Source organism: Muscardinus avellanarius (genome assembly GCF_963383645.1).
Source record: "Muscardinus avellanarius genome assembly, chromosome: 9".
Classification (NCBI taxonomy): domain Eukaryota; kingdom Metazoa; phylum Chordata; class Mammalia; order Rodentia; family Gliridae; genus Muscardinus; species Muscardinus avellanarius.
This window is the reverse complement of record NC_137795.1, coordinates 107,493,488-107,515,029: the sequence shown is the minus strand read 5'-3', so window position 1 is coordinate 107,515,029 and position 21,542 is coordinate 107,493,488. Positions and strand designations below refer to the sequence as shown.

The window sequence follows — 21,542 nt, the reverse complement described above, 5'->3', positions numbered from 1 at the left end:
AAAAATTTCAATGGTAATCTCAAACTACCCAAGTAATCTGAAGGGACAAGACTTATTTTTAATTGTAAGATGCTAATACTTAAGTCATTTTCAGGTATGGTGTAATTTTTGTTAAATCTGAAAAAAAAATCAACAATTTGAATGAGGAAATGAGAATCAAGAAAACATAAGGTGAGCTAACTGGGTGGGCTTGTGCGCGTAGTTGCAGCCGAGTGTGTAGCACGTGCCTGCAACTAGAAACCTGGAGGCTGAGACAGAAGGAAAGTTGAGGCCAGCCTCAGAAACTTAGGAAGGCTCTGTTTCAAAATAAATAAAACAGGGCTGAGGGTACAGCTCAGAAGTAGAATGCCCTGGGTTCAATCCTCAATACCAAATCCCCAGTAAAATAAATGAAGGAATGAACAAATAAATGAATGATCGTGGCAGAGCTGTTAAGCCACAGAAGAGAGCTAGAACTTGAAATATACATTCTACAAAAAGTTAAATGTGAAAAATGGACTTGGACAATATCTGCAGCATGTGGAAGCTCAAGATCTTTAATCCATAATGATTAAGTGTATCTAATTAAAACACAAGAAAGGAACAAAACAGATGACTCACAAGTGAAGAAATATAAAGGGTTTGAAGCTACTAAGTTTCCAAGAAGAAGTAGTAAGTCTTACCTAATTAAAAAAACTAACATTAATATGCTAAAATAAATGATAGCTTTTTGAGTGTGTGGTACTGGAGATTGAACCCAGGGGCACTCAATCTCCGAGCTACACCCCAGCCCTATTTTATTTTTACTTTGAAACAAGGTCTTGCTAGGTTGATAAGAGTCTCACTTCTTGCTGATGCTGTCCTTCAACCTGTGATCCTCCTGTCTCAGCATCCCAAGAGCTGGGATTACAGGTGTGTTCCACCACACTTGGTATGCCAGCATACTGGTAAATAAAATGACATTAACCACTAGTATAAATGTGGTGGGCACACTTGTAATCCCTGCGCTTGGGAGGCTGAGGCAGGAGGATCACACAGGTTCGAAGCCAGCCTCAGCTACTGAGTGAGGCTCTCGGCAACTTGGTGAGACCCTGTTTCCAAATAACTATAAAATAGGTCTGGGAGTATAACTTAGAGGTAGAAAGCCCCTGGGTTCCACCCCCAGTACCACAAAAAAACCCTTAAGAAATCATAAATGGATAGATTACAAAAACACAGCAACATCCCTGGCTGGTTTACATACACATTCATCAACTGTGTCCCAGCCTTATGTGTTTGCATTATTTGTATTTTTGCAAGTCTAAAATTAATGTGTCATTTGTTTCTCTGATCACAAGGTTCTTGTGGAGCCAGAAGAGATGCTGAGTACTTTGATTCAGGTTCTGCTGCTGTCGCTGCCTTCCAGCGTTTCATTCCGCTGGAAACCTTGCAAGGGAAAGCTGATGAGGCAGGGACCGTGCGGACCGTGCAGACAGCGCCGCCTGCTGCCCGGCACCGGGGCAAGAACAGGCTTCCACCCTCCCCAGGGGAAAGGCTCGGCTCGCTGGGCTTTGCTGGGCTCTTGCGCCCCGCAGACCATCCCTGGCCAGAGCCTCCCTCGGACTTGATTTCTTGAACTGGTGAAGAAACCAAGGTCCTAGATGTTGGCTGTCATTGCCTTAGAAAGGACAGCCTTCTGCATTCTTCCGTGATCCAAGACAGACAAGCTCTTGGTCACCAGTGAACACCAACCCCAAATCCAAATGACAAAACAAAATTAAGCTCTTAAAGGCGGCCCTTATTTAATTCTACTAAGTTCAGTTCCCATTCCCAGTTTAATAAAAACAGGAAGAAAGAAAAAAAAAAGCCAGATCAAAAGAGGGTGAACAAATTAATGAAATATTTTATTTTTGAGGCTAAAAAATAATACTAAGAACCTAGACTAGTCAAAAGTGTAGTAGCTGAGATTAGCCTCGATCACATGAGACAGTAAGACATTTTAAAGACACTGACATGGCTTCCACTCACTCATCAGCACTCAGAGCCATCCTCAGACAGGCCTAAGGTTCTCAAACGTTTTCCCTGAAAGTACTTATGACAGCCAGGCGCGGCGGTGCACACCTGTAATCCCAGCACTTGGGAGGCTGAGACAGGAGGACCGCAGGCTTTAGGTTGGTCTCAGCCACTCAACAAGCACCTGTTTCAAAATAAAAACACAAAAAGGGCTGAGTGTGTAGCTTTAAAACACCCCTATGTTCACTCCCCAGCACAAAAAGCAAATAACCCACCCCCCTAAACACACGCCTGGAAACAGAAAAGGGAAGAGATCAACGTGAAATTTGAACATCTATCCCAAACTGGCTGTACAAGCAGACTTTTTCTTGAAGCGCACACTTTATCTAAATGTTAAATATAGGAGCTTTCTATTTGCCTTTTTTTTGAGGTACCTGAGATTGAACCCACCAGCATTTTACCTCTGAGTTATACCCCAGTCCTACTTTTTTTTAAAATTTATTTTATTGAAAGTAAATGTTATACATTTAATCTGTATTTGGTGCCCTCTCCCCCCCACTTGCTTCCCTTCCCCCCTCCCAATACTTAATACCCATCAGCCCTACTTTTTATTCTTTGTTTTAAAACAGGGTCTCACCAAGTTGCAGAGCCCTCATTAAGTAGCTGGGGGTGGTGGCCACAAACCTTAGATCCTCCTGTCATTTTTTTTTTTTTTTTTTGAAACAGGGTCTGAGTTGTGGAGGGCCTAAATGGCTGAGGATAGGCTGGGAACCTGTAATCCTCCTGTCTCAGCCTCCCAAACACTGGGATTAAAAGCGTGTACCACCATACCCACTACAGATGTATCTTTTAACATCTCATTTTATTTACTTTAAAATCAAAGCTCATTGAATCCTCATATTTTCATTGTATAGGTGAGAAAATTGAGGAAGAAGAAGGCTTGGGTCATCCCCTAGCAAATGGTGAGGTGGGGATTTAAAACTAGACTCAGCCCAGTTTGCGATGTAAGGCTACAGAACAGAGCAGAAGCATTCAGAGTTAAATCCCAATGTTATACTTGGAGACATTTTGCACTGTTTGGTATGAACCAAGGGGATCTGGGCCAAACCTTTAACTCTTCTAAAAAGAAATCAACTTTAAGTGGGGTGTGGTAGCACATGCTTGTAATCCCAGTACTTGGGAGGCTGAGACAGGAGGATCGCAGGTTCAAAGCCAGTGTTGACAACTCAGTGAGGCCCTTTGCAACTTAGTGAGACCCTGTTTCCAAATAAAATCGAAGCTGGATTGCATTTGGGAGGCTGAGATGGGAGGATCCCAGTTCGCGGACAGCCTAGTGAGGCCCTTTGCAAGTCAGTGAGATGATATTTCACAATAAAGAATAAAAAATAGGGCTGGGGATGTAGCTCACAGGTAGAATGCCCCTGGGTTCCATCTCTAGTACTGTGCCAAAAAAAAAAAAAAAGTCGTCTGAAGCTCAGAATACGTTGGTTTGGCTGCAGTCAGCACACAAAAGCCAATCTAAGCTCAACACACACTGTCTCTCATAGGAAAGTGCACTCAGGACCCCAGGACACGCTGGGCAGGACTTCCTGCGTGTGAAGGGGCAGAGCTGTTGCTGCGCCTCTGCATATGGAGAAGCGATTCTGCAGTCCTCCCACTGCACGTCAAGAGAGAACAAAGAACAAAGCAAGTATCAGATCCAGACCCAGACTCGGGGCGAAATCTCGTAGAACCTCTAGGTCCAGGGTCAGTAAGCCACGGCCCAGGCCCACTGCCGTCGCCGCCACCGCCCCCGGGTTTTGTAAGTAAACTGGAGCCCAATCACACTCGTTTGCATGCTGTTGTGGCAGCTCTGACCAGCTGCAGCAGAGACCACATACAGCCTGCAGAGCCTACAGTATTCAGTACCTGGCCCTGTACAGGGAAACCACCTGGCCATTCCTCAGGGCCTGTGCCAGGCCACCTGAAATTCCCAATCCAGTAGTTTTAGGGTCCGGGATGTAGCTCAGTGGCAAAGCGCCTGCTTTGCGGGTGTGGCGCTCTGGGTTTCATCCCCGGTTCCAAAAAAGACACACACAAAAAAAGAACCCCTTAAAAAAAAAAGCTAAAACAAACAAAAACAAACAAACAAACAAACAAACCAATCCAGTAGCTTTACTGGATTTGCGGATAACATCACTTGGTAAAGAAGGAGGTGTGATACACGGATCAATCTAGATCTTCTCCCAAATCAGAATTCAGACCCTCTCCCTTCAGACGGGTCTCTCCCCTAATATGAATGTGAAAGGCTGTATTCTAGATTCTAGGGAATGTTTTAGGGGCAAAAACTTTTAACATTGCATGTGTGAAAACAACTTTTTATTAACATTTTTCGGGGACATGATAAGACTGTGATTCCCACCAGATATAGACCCACATTCCAAAGACACAATTCAAAACAAGAAAGGTATGCAGAGACCTCAGTCAGGACTCAGATGGCCTGACAAAACCCCTGGGAGTATCAGGAGATGCGCCCCTCCTGCTACCGCACCACACGGCCGCGGTGCCCGGCGCCTTGGGAGGAGGCTACAGTGCCGAGGAGAACTCACCCGGGGAGCAGCGGCTTAAGTACTGTACGTACTATATGGAAGCTTACCTTTTTCATATATTCAGTAACTGGGTTCTGCTGCAAGAATTCAGTACTCTCTCTGGTATAAAATCTCTCTGTGTCAGCCAAAAATTGCGATTCAAAGGATTCTTTATACACTGTTAACGTAGGGCCCTTTGCGAATGCATCATCTTCATTCAGCCCCAATTCCACTAGAAATAAATATGAGCTATATTTCAATTACCCTAGTTTTTGTTATATTTCACAGAAAATACTCAGGCGCTGCATTCAGTTCAGTTATGATTAAAAGGTCAGTGTAACTGGAGAGTGCAAGGTAACTCACTAGTAGTATCAAAGTACACTTGTTTGAAAAGGAAAAGAGCTAAGATGTTTAAAAACCAAGCAACCTGACCCTTGGCCAGCTATGCTTTAAAATTATAAAGTTCACTTAGAGAACTTTTACATTTTAAAAAGCAATAAAAATTTCAAATTTTAAACTTTCACAAAATATAGTGCTACCCATGTTTTTAAAACACTGTATTACTTTTTCAGTTTCTCAATCTCAGTTTTTCAAGCTGATATAGATTTCTGGTTATCATTTAGTTCAATAACACTTTCCCACATTATCTATATCTAGCAACTCAGTATGAGACTAGAAAATAGTTCAAATTTCTTTTCATCAAAATTTCCTTAAGGTACAAGAATCAAACAACTTTTATAATGGGTAAAATCAAATAATATCAGACTGGCTTAAAGAGAATTCTGAGGACTCTGTAACGCCAGGCACATCCTTGGTGTATTTACGTATTTAAAATGGATCTCTACGAGCACTGCCTCGCCTGCCATGTGGGAAGAGCACGAGGCCAAGGGCTCACTCACCGTAGGACTGCACGACTCCGCTGATCAGCCTTGTGTTGATGGTCTCACCATTTCTCTCCTTTTCAATCAGTTTTAATACAGCATTTGTTACCTTTAGAAAGAACACGGAGAAAGTCAAATATAGAGACTGCAGAATACAAAGCACTTTTCTACATATCCCTTAGTAACGCGAAGGCACTAAGCAATGCCGGGGGCAGATACTCGAGACTGCGAAGGTGCAGACGACAGAGGCCGAGCATCAGACGGGAAGGGAGACGTTTTACTTAGGTGGCACCGGGGGTTGAACCCGGGGGCGTTCCACCTCTGAGCTACACCCCCAACCCTATTTTTATTTTGAAACAGGGTCTCACTAGGTGGCTGAGGGCCTCACTACTTGCTGAGGCTGTCTTCAAACTGCAATCCTCCTGTCTCAGCCTCCCGAGTATTGGGATTACAGGTGTGCACGCCCACACCTGGCCTGGGAGAGGACTTTAAAAGGGAAAGACAGACACACACACACCCGTACCTGTTTATTCAGCGGCCTGAACAGACAATCTCTCCAAGTCACTAATGCAAGCTGGATGAAAAGGAAACAAAAACAAAAACAAAAAACAAAGGAAATGTATCAAATAGCTATACTTCACTGTATCCCCACGACTAAAGTCAATAAAATCACCGGACCCCAAACGCAGTAAAAATTGCATTTTTATTACAACTTGGTAAAAACAGTCTGTTATAATGAAATCAGGAGCCAATCTCTTTGAGTTAACTACTTCAAGGGGTAACAAAGTACAGACGTTTATGAGCTCACATTTTAACAGTTAATGTATAAGGAAAGTTTTAATGAAAACATGCATATCAGCTTAAAGGGCAACACTGGATTTAACCTATAAACTTCTTCTCTGGATCAAGCAAATGTAATTTCTGACCTACTGGACTTAATAAAAACAATTCCACTTATCACATTTCTTAATACTAAGACAAATTCCAGATGATAAACTCTGCAAGCTCTGTGTCTCCACCGTGGCGGTGGTTTCGTGGATGTACACGGCTGTGTGCACCAACCATGCACATCAGGGGAGAAGCTGACGGTACATAAATTGTCCAGAGTCCCAGGACTCACTTTTGTGTCTGACTGTGCAGAGAGATGCAGTTTTTACTTGAATGTGCAAATATTACATAGCCTATTTATCTAATTCCTCAAACTTCCCACGGGAGTTATGTTAAAACGAATTACTGTAAGTCATACATGACTTTTAAACTATTTGTTGGGAAAAAGTTTATTTACACATAAATTCGTCTTATTTTCATTAATTTAACTACAGATACAATTGGGCTTATAAAAGATATTTCTGAAATGTCATATGTAAATTTAATCTATTGTGCCAAAGACTTTCAAAGTAGTATCTATGTTAAATAAACATCATGAAAGCAATGTTTAGGAGAAAAGAGGGTTTTTTTGGTACTGAACATTGAACCGAGGGACATTCTAACTCCAAGCCACACTCCCAGCCCTTTATTTTTCATTCTGAGACAGGGTCTTGCTAAACTGCTGAGGGCCTTGCAAAGTTGCTAAGGCTGGCCTCAAACTTGTGATCCTCCTGTCTCAGCGTCTCAAGTACTGGGATTATAGGCATGCACCACCATGTCAGCCAAGAGTAAGATAACTGTAATAAAGCATGAGCAATGCATACCTTAATGCTAATATTAGAAAAGTAAAACTTCACTACTAGGACCTATGTCTACGATGTCTGAAGATTCTGGAGGAAGGACCTCCTTTCCTGGGAGGGGCCTGAGCACCTGCCCCTGCACAGTACCTTTCCCCTGCTGTCCTCTGCCAGGAGTGACGCGGTGGCAGGAGCGCCATGGCCAAGGACGTCTAAACCTTAGGAAAGTAACTTTATTCTCACTTCTTCTCGAAATCACCACACCCATAGGCAGACCTAACCGGACTCTTGTTATTTGCTGTTCCGCAGGAAAACAGCAAGAGCCAGGTAAGATGAAAAAGCGGGACCAAAGGTAAGCAAGGCACTTCAGAACAGGTGAGGGAAGAGTCTCGCCGCGGCGCCCGACTGTGTGCCAACATTTAAACGAGCCCATCAGCTGTACACTGCACCGCCGAAGAGTAGCTACGGCACTTAAGGGTGAAAAGAAGTATGGGTTTGAAGAGTGGATCTAAGAAATAATAAAAGCAGTGGACATATACATCCTCTATCGTATCCTGTTGCTTTTTCATTTATATTTTAACTGAGCAAAGTACACACAAAGTCTAAAAATTGTGCCTGTTTTTAGGAGTCTGAGATGTTGCTGTAGGGTAAACATGTTAAGTGGATTTCCAAACAGAAATCAACCAAAACCATACTCACTCCAACTCTGCGGCTCAAGAAAGCATTTTTGCACAGAAAAGACAAGGGCAACCGCAGCCATTCCACAGTGCACGCACTCAACGCTACATGGTGTACAGAACTTTGGGTGACTTTAAAAAGGGTCAAATCAAAAAATAAAACCTAGAAAATTTTGTTAAAACCCTATCTTACATAAATGATAAAAGTTAGTCACGCATCTGGACTACATTTATGTTGTTCTTTTAATTAAGAGTCAACAGCGAAGCAGCAAAATGCTGCCATTGGAGCAAGGATCTCGCATGTAGAGGTAACCTCGGGACACGAGTCCGACGTCTTAACGGCAGTGTTCAAGGAGGCGCTGCCTGCGGCTCTCGCGCCGGGCGGCTGCTCCGGGTCAAGGCTCCCTTCAGTGCTTTCGACAGTGGTTCTGGACTCCACTGTGCCCAGCCACCCGGAGCTCCAAAGCAGACCGCGAGCTCCAACTCCCGAGTTTCTAATTAAGTCTAGGATGAGATCTGAGAATTCACATGTTCTTTTTTTTTTTTTTTTAAACTCAGTAAGGCAGTTTACTTCTGTGCAGAGGGTGCAAAAGCCACCATAAAACCGGTACAGCCAGCACCGAGAATTCACATTTTCAATAAATTCCCAGGTGACACTGGGAACCATAACTCTGAAAACCAACTAGCCTAAAAAACCTTACTGACTGGTAAATGGAAGTTGATTTTTTATTTTTTTGTGTGTGGTACTGGGGACGAAACTCAGGAGCATTCTACTTCCAAGCTATATCTCCAGCCCTATTTTTTGTACTTTATTTTGAAACAGGGTCTAACTGAGTTGCAAAGTGCCTTGCTAAGCAGCTGAGGCTGTCCTTGAACCGTGATCCTCCTGTCTCAGCCTTCCAAGTCCTGGGATTACAAGCGTGCGCCACCATGCCCAGCTAAAGAAGACACTTCTAAAAAGTAAAGGCAGAACTTTCCAAGTTGCATTTTAGAGCTCCAATTTCTCATCTTAATTTCTTGTCACAAAATACTTAAGGGAGGGTTCATTTATTAATAAATGAAAATTATCCTGAAAACATCTTAACATTTGCCTCTATCCTCTTAAAGACAACATATCATTAAGAAACACATTTAGAAGGCTTAAAAAAAAACTTACTGAATAGATTTCATATATTCCTTTTCGTCCCTCATCACATTCACGGCGAACCCAATGTCTGTTGAGGTAGGCACAGATTCCATTTAGCACTTTGCTGGAAAATCGGTAGTCCTCCCACTGCTGGGTGTAGAACTTGAGCACGCTCTCATCCATCAAGTCTTCCCCATCCTAAACGTAAGTCACGAAGGCGTAAGATGCTAGCGTGTTGCGAACTGCTTTAGAGGTAAGTTAATTAAAACGCCAAAATACACCGATGCATATGGTTGCAGATAGGTTCTTTATGTACAAAACCAGACCAATTTTATATTGATTCTTCCAAGAACACAGTAAAAAAATTCTGTCATAAGTCAGGCATGGTGGCACACGCTTGTAATCTCAGTGCTTGGGAGGCTGAGACAGGAGGACTGCGCAGGTTCGAAGCCAGCCTCGCTACTTAGTGAGGTTCTCATTAGCTTAGTGAGACCCTGTTTCCAAATAAAATATATATTTAAAAAAAAATAGGTCTGGGAGTGTAGCCCAGAGGCAGAAAGCCCCTCAGTTCCATCCCCAGTACCACATACATACACAAAAAATTCTGTCATATCAAATTAAGGTAGAACTTTATCTGTGGCATTAAGTATGTACCAACAATCCTGAAAAGCACTCTCAACTTTCAGAATAGGAAGAAAACTTCTTACAAAGAAATTCACTTCAAAATCATCTTTTAAAACTATTTTTCCTGTTAAAAAAACTAACACGTCCAATTAACAATTCAGAATGTGGACCTAACATTCAAATTTTAAATGCTTCTCCTTCCTTCCTAAATTTACTCAAAACTATAAAAAATAGAGAGCTTTTTGTGGTCATCTGCTGCATTTTTTTTTCTTTGTGGTACTGGGGGTGGAACCCAGGGCCTTCTACCTCCAGGCTATACTCCCAGACCTATTTTATACTTTATTTGGAAACAGGGTCTCACTAGGTTGCTGAGAGCCTCACTAAGGAGCTGAGGCTGGCTTCGAACCTGTGCGCTCCTCCTGTCTCAGCCTCCCAAGCGCGGGGATTACGAGCGTGCGTCCCCACGCCCAGCTCATCTGTTGCACTTTTGTAAAAACAAAATTAAGCACAATGGTGCAATATTTCTTCCTTAACAAGATCTCCTGAAGAGAATGTACATTTTCCAAAATTATAATTGCTGATATTTCCACAACTTAAAGCCGCAAATTTTTGAGGAAAACTAGCTTGAAACTTTTTCCTAGGCATCAGGGAATCCAGAAAGCACGTCTTCCCCTTTGGGAACACCACAGCACCATTACCCGGCGCTGTGCAGGAGCCTAGGGGAGGCTCCCGCGGCAGGCCGGCTCGGCCAGGCCGGCTCGGCCAGACGAAGCTCCGACAACGGCGCTCGCACGGCCGGACCATCCACGCAAAAACCTGACTGCGTCTAGGTATGATCAAGTGTTTTTTCCCTTAATAAGATGGAATAAACTTTAAAATGTAAAGTTAAATGATCCCAGATCAGAGTATAACCTTTGTGTATGGTCCTAGGGATTGAACCCCAGAGTGTTTTACCTCTGAGCTGCACCTCCAGTTCTATTTTATCTTTTTATTCTGAAACAGGGTCTAAGTTGCAGAGGGTCTTGCTAAGTTGTTGAGTCTGGCTTGAATCTGTGATTCTCCTGTCTTATCCTTCCAAGTACTGGGATTACAGCCTTGTGCCACGTACCTGACAAACCTTTTTTTAAAAGGAAAAAAATAAACCCACCTTTTTTCAAATACAAAAATATCACTAAAAGCCTGGCTATCGATATTTTTACACAACACTACACACTGTCCTCCTCTTTGGTACCAAAAAATAAGTGATTACGATGTTCTGTTTCCAAAGAGAAAGACACATTAAGGTTTGGGGAGCCTGAATGTCATGTTACATTAATCACAGTCTACGGTCAATCAACCACAGACTGTTATAATGACATGTTTCCAATTCACTTAAAAACCAAGAGAAACAATTTTGCAGCATCCTCAAAATTCTGCATATTATCTGTGTAAATAAAAAATCTTTAAACACACAGAAGCAGCCCCGCTTCCCAGGGTAGAGAGGTGCTGTCATCCACTCTGAAGTGTGTGGCACCAGGAAGCGGCGTGGAGCCCCGCTGCGGCGGGTGTAAGGCTTCGCCTGCTCTGCGACCATGCACGAAGACGGAAGGAGGCTCGCCCACCGCTGCCCAAGCAAAGGCGCGGAGTGAGTCCTGAGAGGAGGGCTACGACTGCAGTGACATCTGCCCTAGTCCCGAGCACAGCACATAGTAGCTTTGGCATGTTCTTTATGACCATTTAAAAAACACAAAATCACTTCTGACCAATGTGATTATCCACGGCTAAATAACCTTGTAATTGTTGACTTTTTTTTCTTTCAGTGCTGAGAATTGAACTCAGAGTCTCCCTCATTCTACCAAAGAGCTATATATCCCCAGCCAGTTTACAAGTTTTGATGGATAGCACCATATTGGGCTCAAAATGTAGGTTATCTGAATATGTAATGGTGGGCCTTAAATGAAGAGGCTCACCAGTTTCCAACAACCAGATACAAATTGGCTCACATTTTTACAATTATAATGGGGCATGGTGGCTTATGCCTGTAAACCCAACACTTGGAAGCCTAAGACAGGAAGATCTCAAGTTTGAAGCCAGCTAGGGATATAGCTTGTGGGTGGAAGGTCCGTAGGTTCTATACCCAGTACAGGAATATTCTTTCAAAACTACAGTATCATGGTAAAAGGATACCAAAAACTTCTAATTTAACTAATTAGGAAACAGAACAGGGCTTACAAAGGAAGGCTTCATCTTTATAACAGGTAAAAGACTAAGCAACATGCAAACATCTCTGAGACCACGCTAACACCTAAAATCACCAACAGTGAGGTCAAGCAATAGCATTTAAGATGGGATCGTCATTTTGCTTTTTTTTTTTTTAACATGTTATTATAAATGCTCAGTACAGCCAGAAAGCATCTTACCTTCAGAAGATTTGTCAAGTAATTCTTCAAAAATTCCTTTAGTCGTTTGTACAATTCTAAGCCGACAAACTGAGCTCCTCCGGGCGTCTGCCCCTTCTTTGATTTGGACGGAGGGACTCCGGCTCCCCGGGCTTGGTTTGACTGGTGTACACTAGTGCAGTAGTTATACACATGGCTGGGAGGGCCGGTAAGGAAACCAACGTGCGCCAGACACAGCTCGTGACTAACAGAAACACGTCTCCTTATACTTCAGCACTAAGATGTTCTCAATAGAACCCAAACCAGCCAAAAACTAAAGAAAATATTTCACATTGCAAATAAAGCCAGCCAGGTGCAATGTCCCATGCTTGTAACCCCAATACTGAGGAAGTTGAGATAGGATTGCAGGTTAAAAGCCAGCCTCAGGTATTTAGTGACATTCTATTTCAAAACCTTTTTATCTTGATTAGGGTGATAGTTACAGGGCATGTCTAGCAAAAACTTCAAAATGCAGACATAGGATCTGGACAGTTTGCAATCTTTATTTTGCCTTAAAAAAACCCCATGTTAGCTGGGTGTGGTAGTGCACGCCTGTAATCCTGGGACCTGGGAGGCTGAGACAGGATTATTCATGGCCAGCTTGAGTAATTTAGTGAGGCCCTCTGCAACTTAGTGAGACCCTGTTTCAAAATAATAAAGGCTGGGAATGTAGCTCAGAGGTAGAATGCCCCTGGGTTCAATCCCCAGCAACACACACACACACACACACACACACACACACACACACACACACACGGTTAACACATAACAAACGTTTCTGCTATCCACTAAAATACCAAATTGTCTTCTGTAATTGTGTTTTGGAGATGTGCCCTTCATCAGCGATGGGCGCGCAGCCGTGCTGTTCGTGCATTCCCTTTCTCACGGATGGAGATCACCGGGGGGTTCTTACTTGGCCATCAGTGCGTCCCGTTTTCCTCAGCGGCTCACACACGCCTGTCTCCGCACTGGAGATCCTGACCAGCACACTGAGCTTGTCCTCCGGCCCCCCTACTCCTCTGTGTAAGGTCTGTGTGCGCCGCCGCTCCCAGCACACGGCCCACCGCACTCTTCTCGGGTGTACTGCCCCCTTGTTTGGTCTTTTTAAACCTCTGCTCTTTCTGCAATGCCCCCTTCTAAATTTGTAACGGGGGGTGACTGTGGTGGATTTTTCCAGTGGTCACTTGGAAAAGCTGCCCGTTCTCTGTTGGGCACAGGACTGAGCCAGCTGGTCAGCGCTGCCCGTGGCGTCTCTGCAGTCACTGACTTGCCTGTTTGATACTGCGTGTTATGGCACTCTCCCAAGGCCATCATGTTTTCTGTCAATTTCTCTTTTAATTCTCTAAAATACCTGTCATATTTTGTGACAGTATTTTAATAATACAAAAACAAATTTGGAATTGTGTTCCCGATAATTCATTCTTTTAACTTTATGGGGTAGGTGTGTTTATTCTGAACAATCCTGCTTTAGAAACCTATGTATGGAGCTGGGGGGGATCGCACAGGTTCGAAGCCAGCCTCGGCTACTTAGTGAGGCTCTCGGCAACTTAGTGAGACCCTGTTTCCAAATAAAATATAAAAATAGGTCTGGGAGTATAGCCTAGAGGTAGAAAAGCCCCTGGGTTCCACTACCAGTACCACCAAAAAAAAAAAAAAAAAAAAAAAAAGAAAGAAAGAAAGAAAGAAACCTATGTATGGCTATACTTATCTTTTGGATAGAATTTTCTTCAAATACCCTTATTCTATTGTCTATTTTCATATTTCTAGGTTTTCGTACATCTATCATAAACCATTCCAACAACTGATTTTTTTGTGTGTGTGGTAGTGGGGACAGAACCCAGGTGCATTCTACCTCTGAGCTACACCCCCACCACCAGCCCTATTCTTCTTCTTCTTCTTTTTTTTTTTTTTTTTTTTGCAGGTCTGGAGATGGAACCCAGGGGCATTCGACCACTGAGCTACACCCCCTGCCCTATTTTTTATTCTTTATTCTGAAACAGGGTCTCACTAAGTTGCAGAGGGCCTCACTAGCTGAGACTGTCCGTGAACCACGATTCTCCAGTCTCAGCCTTCCGAATGCTGGGATTACAAGTGTGCACCACCACGCCCGGCTTCCTATTCTTTATTTTGAAACAGGGACTCACTGAGCTGCAAAGGGCCTAAGTAGCGACGGATGTCGGAAAAACCTTGATCCTCCTATCTCAGCCTCCTTAATGCTGGGATTACAAGCACGCACCACCACACCTGGCTTCCAACATACCGAATATTTAAAAAATTCATTCTCATAATTTCAGAAAGTTTGCTTTGCATTTATACTGACCTATAGTGGCATTTTTTTTTTTTTTTTTGAGGTACTGGGGTTCCTGGAAACCCTTCTACCTCTGGGCTACACTCCCAGACCTATTTTATATTTTTATTTAGAAACAGGGTCTCTTAAGCCATCTTAGGCTTCTTAGGCTGGCTTTGAACCTGCGTGATCCTCCTGTCTCCGCCTCCCAAGCATGGGGATTACAAACATGCGCCACCACGCCCGGCTATAATGGCATTTTTATTAACTTTTACCACCAGGTTTTGAATTTCAATTCTTTTTCTATGCTTTTTCTATGCTTGTTTTCTCCCTTTTCCCCTTCTACTGGAAGGGCGACTTGCTTATTCCATCACAAGTCTTGTATTTTTTGGGGGTTATATATTCTATTTAAATTCTTGTTAAGGCCCACACCTGTAATCCCAGTACCTAGGAGGCTGAAAGAGAAGGATTGCAGGTTTGAGGACAGCCTCAGCACTTTAGCAAAACTGTTTCAAAATAAAATAGAGCTAGGTGTGGCTGGAGGCAGAATGCCCCTTGGCTGAATCCTCAGCACCACTAAGAAAATAAATAATTCCTGTAACGGTCACCTCCACACCGGCGGCCTCTCCTACTGCAGGCGGCTGGGCTCGCTCACGTTCTCTCCCGCCAGTCAAATGCTCCATTTGCGTCACTCACCTTCTTCAAATGTTTGTTTTCGGATCTGCCATCTATTTAAGTGATCATCAGCAATGTCGCATTTGCTGCTAATGCTGATGGCATCGTGTGCATCCACGGAACCTCTTTTTCTCTGTAAAGTGTCTGGCTCCCTTCTCTTTATTCTTTCCCGGCGCTCACCATACTGAGTGAGCGGGAAGGCCGTCTCTCAAGGCTCCTCTACTCGCAGGGGCTCTAATTCGCTCTGTGGTACGTTCGCCCGTCTTCACAGTGGGCTCTCCTGTGCTTGTAACTAACTCGCCATCTGGGCGGCTTTCACATTAAGTCCCAGCCTGGAGATGTCCGAGCAAGCCGATCCTATCAGCTCGCGTGCCAGGCATCTGGGTTACCAAGGCTCCAGAGGCCTCCGCCCGCACACGCAGAGCAGCCGAGCCTTGTGGGGAGTGGGCTGCGGCAGGGCCAGTGCTCCAGAGCTCCCTGGCAACGGCAGCCCTGCTCACCAGGCCGGGGCGTCTCCTTTTCTGTGTGGTCAGGGGCTTCTGGGGAACCGCCTGCGGCTACACGGAGGCTCGCAGTGCTTAGCACCTTCATTTTAGCGCCTCATCTTTCAGACACCCAAGGCTTCCCCTCACATCTGTGCAAGGCCAGCAGGACATTGAGTTTGCTGCGTTGTGCCCAGCATCCAGTTCTAGGGGCTTGGTTCTACATTTGTGGCATTTTATCTGGTTCAGCCTGACTTGTTTCTTGGCAATATATTACTTTCCAGGCTAAAAATTAAAAATGTGTTTTGAAAAGCAAACTCTATGGTAGCTGAAGGGTGGGGAAGTGGAACTTTAGACAGTCAAGAGACACAGCGTGTGTTCTGGATTACGGTCGGGGTATCCAGAAACCTGGAACCTGAGATCCTTCTGCCCTGGCCTCCGAGTACTGGCCTCGCAGGAGTGTACTACACTCAGCCCCAAAGAAAAATTTAAATGCGAGGAAAAAAACCCCAATCAAACGAAGGCCTAAAATCAAACTAGTATTAATTATAATAAATGTTAATAGGCCAACCTACCATCAAAAGGCAGAGATGGTCAGAAAGGAAAAACAGCAAGATCACTCTAAATGCTGACACCAAAGATACGATCCAGATGGAAAGACACGAGGAGGTTGGAAGGAAATGATTCCCCTGCAGCAGGAATGGGCGTAAGTGAAGGGCCTGAAACTAACACCACAAAATATGTTGTCATAGGTAAAGAAGGCCATTTCAGGTAAAAATGGAATTCATTAAAAAGACACCATCAAAAGTGTATACTTCCCTAATGAGAGGTTCAACAGACATGAAACAAAGTATGACAGCATCAAAGAGCAAGGGAAATTCCACAATCAGAGGATGAGATTTTAACATCCCTTCCTCAGCAAATAGACCTAAGGCTGAGTGTGATGATTTAATAGAAGTTAATTGTTTAAATTTTTATTTTAAATTGTGTTTAGGAAAGAAATGATGGTAGAAAATGATTCTGTTTAGTTTTGCTTCCTTAGTTAATTGGCTTTTAAGAAACAAGTGGTTGGAGTTTTGTAATGAAAGTCAAAAGCGAGCTGGGCGTGGTGGTGCACGCTTGTGATCCCCGCGCTTGGGAGGCTGAGACAGGAGGATTGCAGGTTCGAAGCCAGCCTCAGCTGGCTTAAGAGACCCTGTTTCCAAATAAAATACAAAATAAGTCTGGAAATGTAGCCCAGAGGTAGCCCCTGGGCTCCACCCCAGTACCACACACACACACACATACACACACACACACAAAAAAAAAAAAAAAAAAAAAGAGGAAGAAACATACCTTAGTGAGGTCCCTGCAACTTAGTGAGACTGTTTCAAAATAAGGAATAGAGGCAGGGCGTGGTGGCACACGCTTGTAATCCCCGTGCTTGGGAGGCGGAGACAGGAGGATCGCGCAGGTTCGAAGCCAGCCGCAAAAGAGACCCTGTTTAAAAAAAAAAAAAGGTCTGGGAGTGTAGCCCAGAGGTAGAAGGGCTTCCAGGAACCCCAGTACCACAGAAAGAAAGAAAGAAAGAAAGAAAGAAAGAAAGAAAGAAAGAAAGAAAGAAAGAAAGAAAGAAAGAGAAAGAAAGAAAGAAAGAAAGAAAAAGGGAAAGATAGAAAGAATAGAGCCGGGTGGGGTGTGGTGGCCTACGCTTGCAATCCCAGTGCTCGGGAGGCCGAGACAGGAGGACTGCAGGTTTGTGGCTAGCCTCAGCTACTTAGTGAGCCCACCTTCAAAATAAAGAATAAAAAAAAATAGGACTAGGGGTGCAGGAGTCTGCAGCAGGCAGGCAGGGTAGAAGCTGCCACCTGGAATCCTCCCCTGCCACACCGGAGAGAAGGCAGGACACCGGGCCGATCCGAGCAGCAGCGGCGGTGCCTCCACTGCACTCTGCAGCGGCAGGACCGAACGATCCAGCACCCTGACCCGCAAAGCACCTGGCGCAGGCTGCTGAGAGCTCGGCAGACTGACTCGGGTGCGGGGCCACGCCCGGCGATCCCGAGTGTGCCCGTCAGAGCGGGGGTCAAGTGCGAATTCTGGATATGCTCATGGTGCCCTGTGGTACTGGGAAGGAATGAGGGCTTGAAACAGGGCAGAACAAACGACTTCAGTGTACAGCACTACTGGAAGAAAAAAACCAAAGCTGATCAGAACTCATGCAGGCAGAGAAAAAACAGACATCAACACCACCAGAGTGGGCTCCTTGGGCGACCTGCGCAGCGCCTGTGCTGCTCGCTCAAGAGCTGGGATTTCATTCTTGAGAACCACCTCGTGGACGGGCGATGTGCTGTGAGGTTCACGGGCTTGCCTCCCCTTCCTGAGCTTATACGGAGCTGGGTGTTTGTGTGTGACCCTAGAAACCGAACCAGTTCAGTCTACCCCTGAGCCAAACTCCAGCCCTTTTTATTATGAAGCAGGGGCCCTGAACCTGCGATCTTCCTGTCTTGGCCTCCTAAGTACTGGGATGCAGGTGTGCCCAGCAAAGACATCCGAGTATCCCACGAAAGCTAAGAGGTCGGAATAGGCAAACCTGGGGAAAAGCTCTGATTTCTCTTATTCTTTGTTTTGTCCCAGGCCCTGTCTTAAGAGCGCATGTACTGGTGGGAACACCTGGACACTCGCGATGCTTCTGTGAGTGCTTTAGCCTTTCTGGATATGTGATAGCACGGAGCAACCAAGGCAATGCCACTCAATGGCTGAAGGAGAAAGACCCCGCTTGCGAGCGGAGACGGCTTTCCCCTCTATGTGGAAAGTCTTTACTGAAATGTGGACTGGGACGTAGTCAAAAGTTTTGTCTTAGTTACTGTACCTGACTTTAGGATACATTATTTTTTATTTTTCGGCAAGCTGTGTGTGTCCACATGTCCTCCGTCACTACAAAAGTGCTCTCCTGGTCTGTGTATACCACGAATCCAACCTAGGATCATGCCTCACTGCTGGAAACGCCACCTTCAGCTTTATGACTTACACAATTAAAAAAAGTCACGCCTAGCAAGTCGGAGCCCTGTGGGTAGACTACCTCCTCACTCAGCAAAGGCTCGGTCTTTCTCCAAGTGTCCTGTGTACTGTGTGACCCAGCGGTTCCACTGGTAGGCGTATGCCCAAGAGAACTGGGAACACACGGCTAGTCCGCAGTATTCACAACAGCCCCAAAGTAAAAAATAACCCAGAAGCTATCACTGAGGAGCAGACAGATGAAGGTAAGATGCCCACACAGCTCAGTAAATTCAATAAAGAGAAGCAAAGTTCTGACTCACGCTACAGGATGAAGTCTGAAAATGTGAGGCTAAATAAAACAGGTAAGAAGGCCACATAATTAATTCCACTTATACGAAATGTCCAAACTAGACAAATTCATAGGGATAGGAAGTAGGCTGGTGGCTGCCTGAGGCTGGGGAGGAGCGCGAGGAGTGACTGTATTTAATGAGGCAAAGCAGCTTTTCAGCAGGGCCGTGTTCTGAAAGTCAGACAGTGGTGGCTGCGAATCTGCAGACTGGAAACCACTGCAGTGCACATTCTCTAAGTGGTGAGTTGTACTTCAAGAAAGCTGTTTCAAGTGTTCTATAGTAGAAACATATTTACATAACTGAGTATGTGTGTATACACAATAAATTCTGATTTACATATATCTATATAAATTATTGTTAGCTCTTTTCATATAGGAGATTGAACCCAGAGGCACTGTGCCTCCAAATTATACCCTCTGCCTTTTATTAATTTTTTTGGTGGTACTGGGGGTGGAACCCAGAGGCTTTCTACCTCCGGGCTATACTCCCAGACCTATTTTCTATTTTATTTGGAAACAGGGTCTCACTAAGTTGCTGAGAGCCTCACTAAGTAGCTGGGGCTGGCTTCAAACCTGTGCAGTCCTCCCTCCTGTCTCAGCCTCCCAAGCACAGGGATTAGAAGCGTGCGGCACCGCGCCTGGCTTCTTTATTTTATTATTATTATTTTTTTGGTGGTACTGTGGTTCCTGGAAACCCTTCTACCTCCGGGCTACACTCCCAGACCTATTTTATACTTTTTTATTTTTTGAAATAGAGTCTCACTAAGTTGCTGAGAATCTGGTTAATTTGCTGAAGATGGTTTTGAACCTGCAACCCACCTGTCTCAGCCTCCCAAATACTGGGATTACAGGTATACACAACCGTGCCTAGCTATTTTTTAAGGATTCTAAATTAACAACATATGTAAGGGCATAATAGAGTGTCACATACTCTAGTTAGATAATCCCTGCTCTACATCACAGATCTAAACAAATCTCCATTAAATCAGCAACTTTAAAGCCTGGGGTCAGCAGCAACTTGCTCTCTACTTTCAACTTCCTGTTTGTCTGGAATAGAGAAAGTCGAGAAGCTCATTAGTAGAAAGCGTTTACACCCTGCGCGGTCGCACACAGCACAGTCCCCACATCACCTGCTAGTGAGAAAAGAGACGAGCTTTCAACACCGTACTGTAGAAGAGAACCGCAACTGCGAGGCTTTCGCTCTACGTGACGCTCCTTTAGACAGAGTTAACAAACTTCTCATAAAGCCACAGGAAACATCCCTAGCTTTGCAGAGAAGGCTGGTTGAGATGCGACTACACAACTTTGTCCAAAGAGTTGGACAGAGTCACACAAAGGCAGCCACAGATGACGTCCAGATGAATGACGCCAGGCCAGGCCAGCACTGCCTACAGAGCTTTCTATGACAGATATACTCTGATAGATACATTCTACTGTTTGGCTAGGGAGCAGCCAAAAACATGGCTACTGTGACCAATGAAGTAACATTTTTAAATTATAGTTGTTCCTCAGTACTCATGAGGCACTGGTTCCAGGGCGCCCCTCTTTAATACCAAGATCCATGAACTCTCAAGTCTTGTACGAAAATGATATCGTACTTGCATAGAACTAATGCACAGTCTCTCATATACTGTATTTTGTCTTTTTTTTTTTTTTTTTGGCGGTACTGGGGATGGAACCCAGGGGCATTCTACCTCTGAGCTACACCCTCGGCCCAATTTTTTATTGTTTTTTTTTCTTTGTGTGTGCGTGGGTCTGGGGATGGAACCCAGGGGCATTTGACCTCCAAGCTACACCCCCAGCCCTATTTTTTATTCTTTATTTTGAAACAGGGTCTCACTGAGTTGCAAAGGGCCTCACTAAGTAGTAGCTGAGGCTGCCCATGAACCACGATCCTCCTGTCTCAGCCTCCCCAATGCTGGGATTACAAGCGTGCGCCACCAACGCCCGGCTCCATACACTTTAAATCATCTCTAGATTATTTATAATACCTAACAAAATGTCTCATAAATAGCCGCTATACTGTATTGTTTAGAGAACAGTAACAAGAACAAAGTCTGTACATGTTCAGGACAAACAATTTTTCCCAAATATGTTCAATCTGTAGTTGGTTCAATCCACGGGCGGGGGACACACAGACATGGAGGAGCAACTATATTTCCAATGTAAAATTCACATGAACGTAGTGACTACCATACTGACCAGCACTGCAAAAGGCTACTCTACTAACTAGCCTATTTTACCTCTGCTCAAAAACTTAAACCTAAAAATGACCTAGGTGATTAGACAACAGGATGAGCTGGGAAGAGGAAGTATGATATAAAATTTCTAATAACTGAAGTCTTACTAGTAAATAATAAAAATTCTAAACAAAGTGCTAAACAAACTAGCCATCTCGGCTCAAGCGGGAGGATACGTGTAGAGCTCCATGTATCTGGACTTGGCCATGCTCTGTCTGGTGTACACTTGCTGGATCCCAGCTCTGAGGTCGTCCCAGATCTGGTCGAGGCCGATCTGCTTCAGTCCGTGGGGATTCTGACTCCTGCTGGATGACATTGTGAGCAATGTTCTCAAGTCTCCAGTGCGGCGATCCGTACTCAAGACACGGCTAATTCTCCATTAGTTGAAAATATATAGTATCATTCCAAATCTATTCACAGCAGCTCAGAAGGATGTCCTCTGGATGTAGAGAAGGAAATCTCATTGCAGGCAACCCTGAAGAGGAGACAAAGGGAGCTGGTGAGTTCTCTCTGACACTCTGGGGACGGCGACAAGGTGACGCACACCTACAGAAGTGCTCCACTGTGGGCGCGAGCAGGCCCCACCCCAGCCCACAGGCTGCAGTG

The 21,542-nt window shown here is 44.5% G+C and overlaps 1 protein-coding gene across 1 annotated transcript in view; it reads right to left on the bottom strand.

The window, feature by feature from the left end:
- The window catches only part of CUL1 (cullin 1), a gene marked incomplete at its 5' end in the record, with an annotated part of 44,989 nt that extends 23,737 nt beyond the window's left edge, over positions 1 to 21,252 (bottom strand). The window contains 6 exons of the mRNA XM_080700998.1: positions 4,607 to 4,770; positions 5,438 to 5,528; positions 5,943 to 5,993; positions 8,917 to 9,084; positions 11,910 to 12,084; positions 21,113 to 21,252. Coding sequence (XP_080557124.1) covers positions 4,607 to 4,770; positions 5,438 to 5,528; positions 5,943 to 5,993; positions 8,917 to 9,084; positions 11,910 to 12,084; positions 21,113 to 21,252 — 789 coding nt within the window. The remainder of the gene's footprint in view (positions 1 to 4,606; positions 4,771 to 5,437; positions 5,529 to 5,942; positions 5,994 to 8,916; positions 9,085 to 11,909; positions 12,085 to 21,112) is intronic.
- Between the last annotated feature and the right edge of the window lie 290 nt (positions 21,253 to 21,542).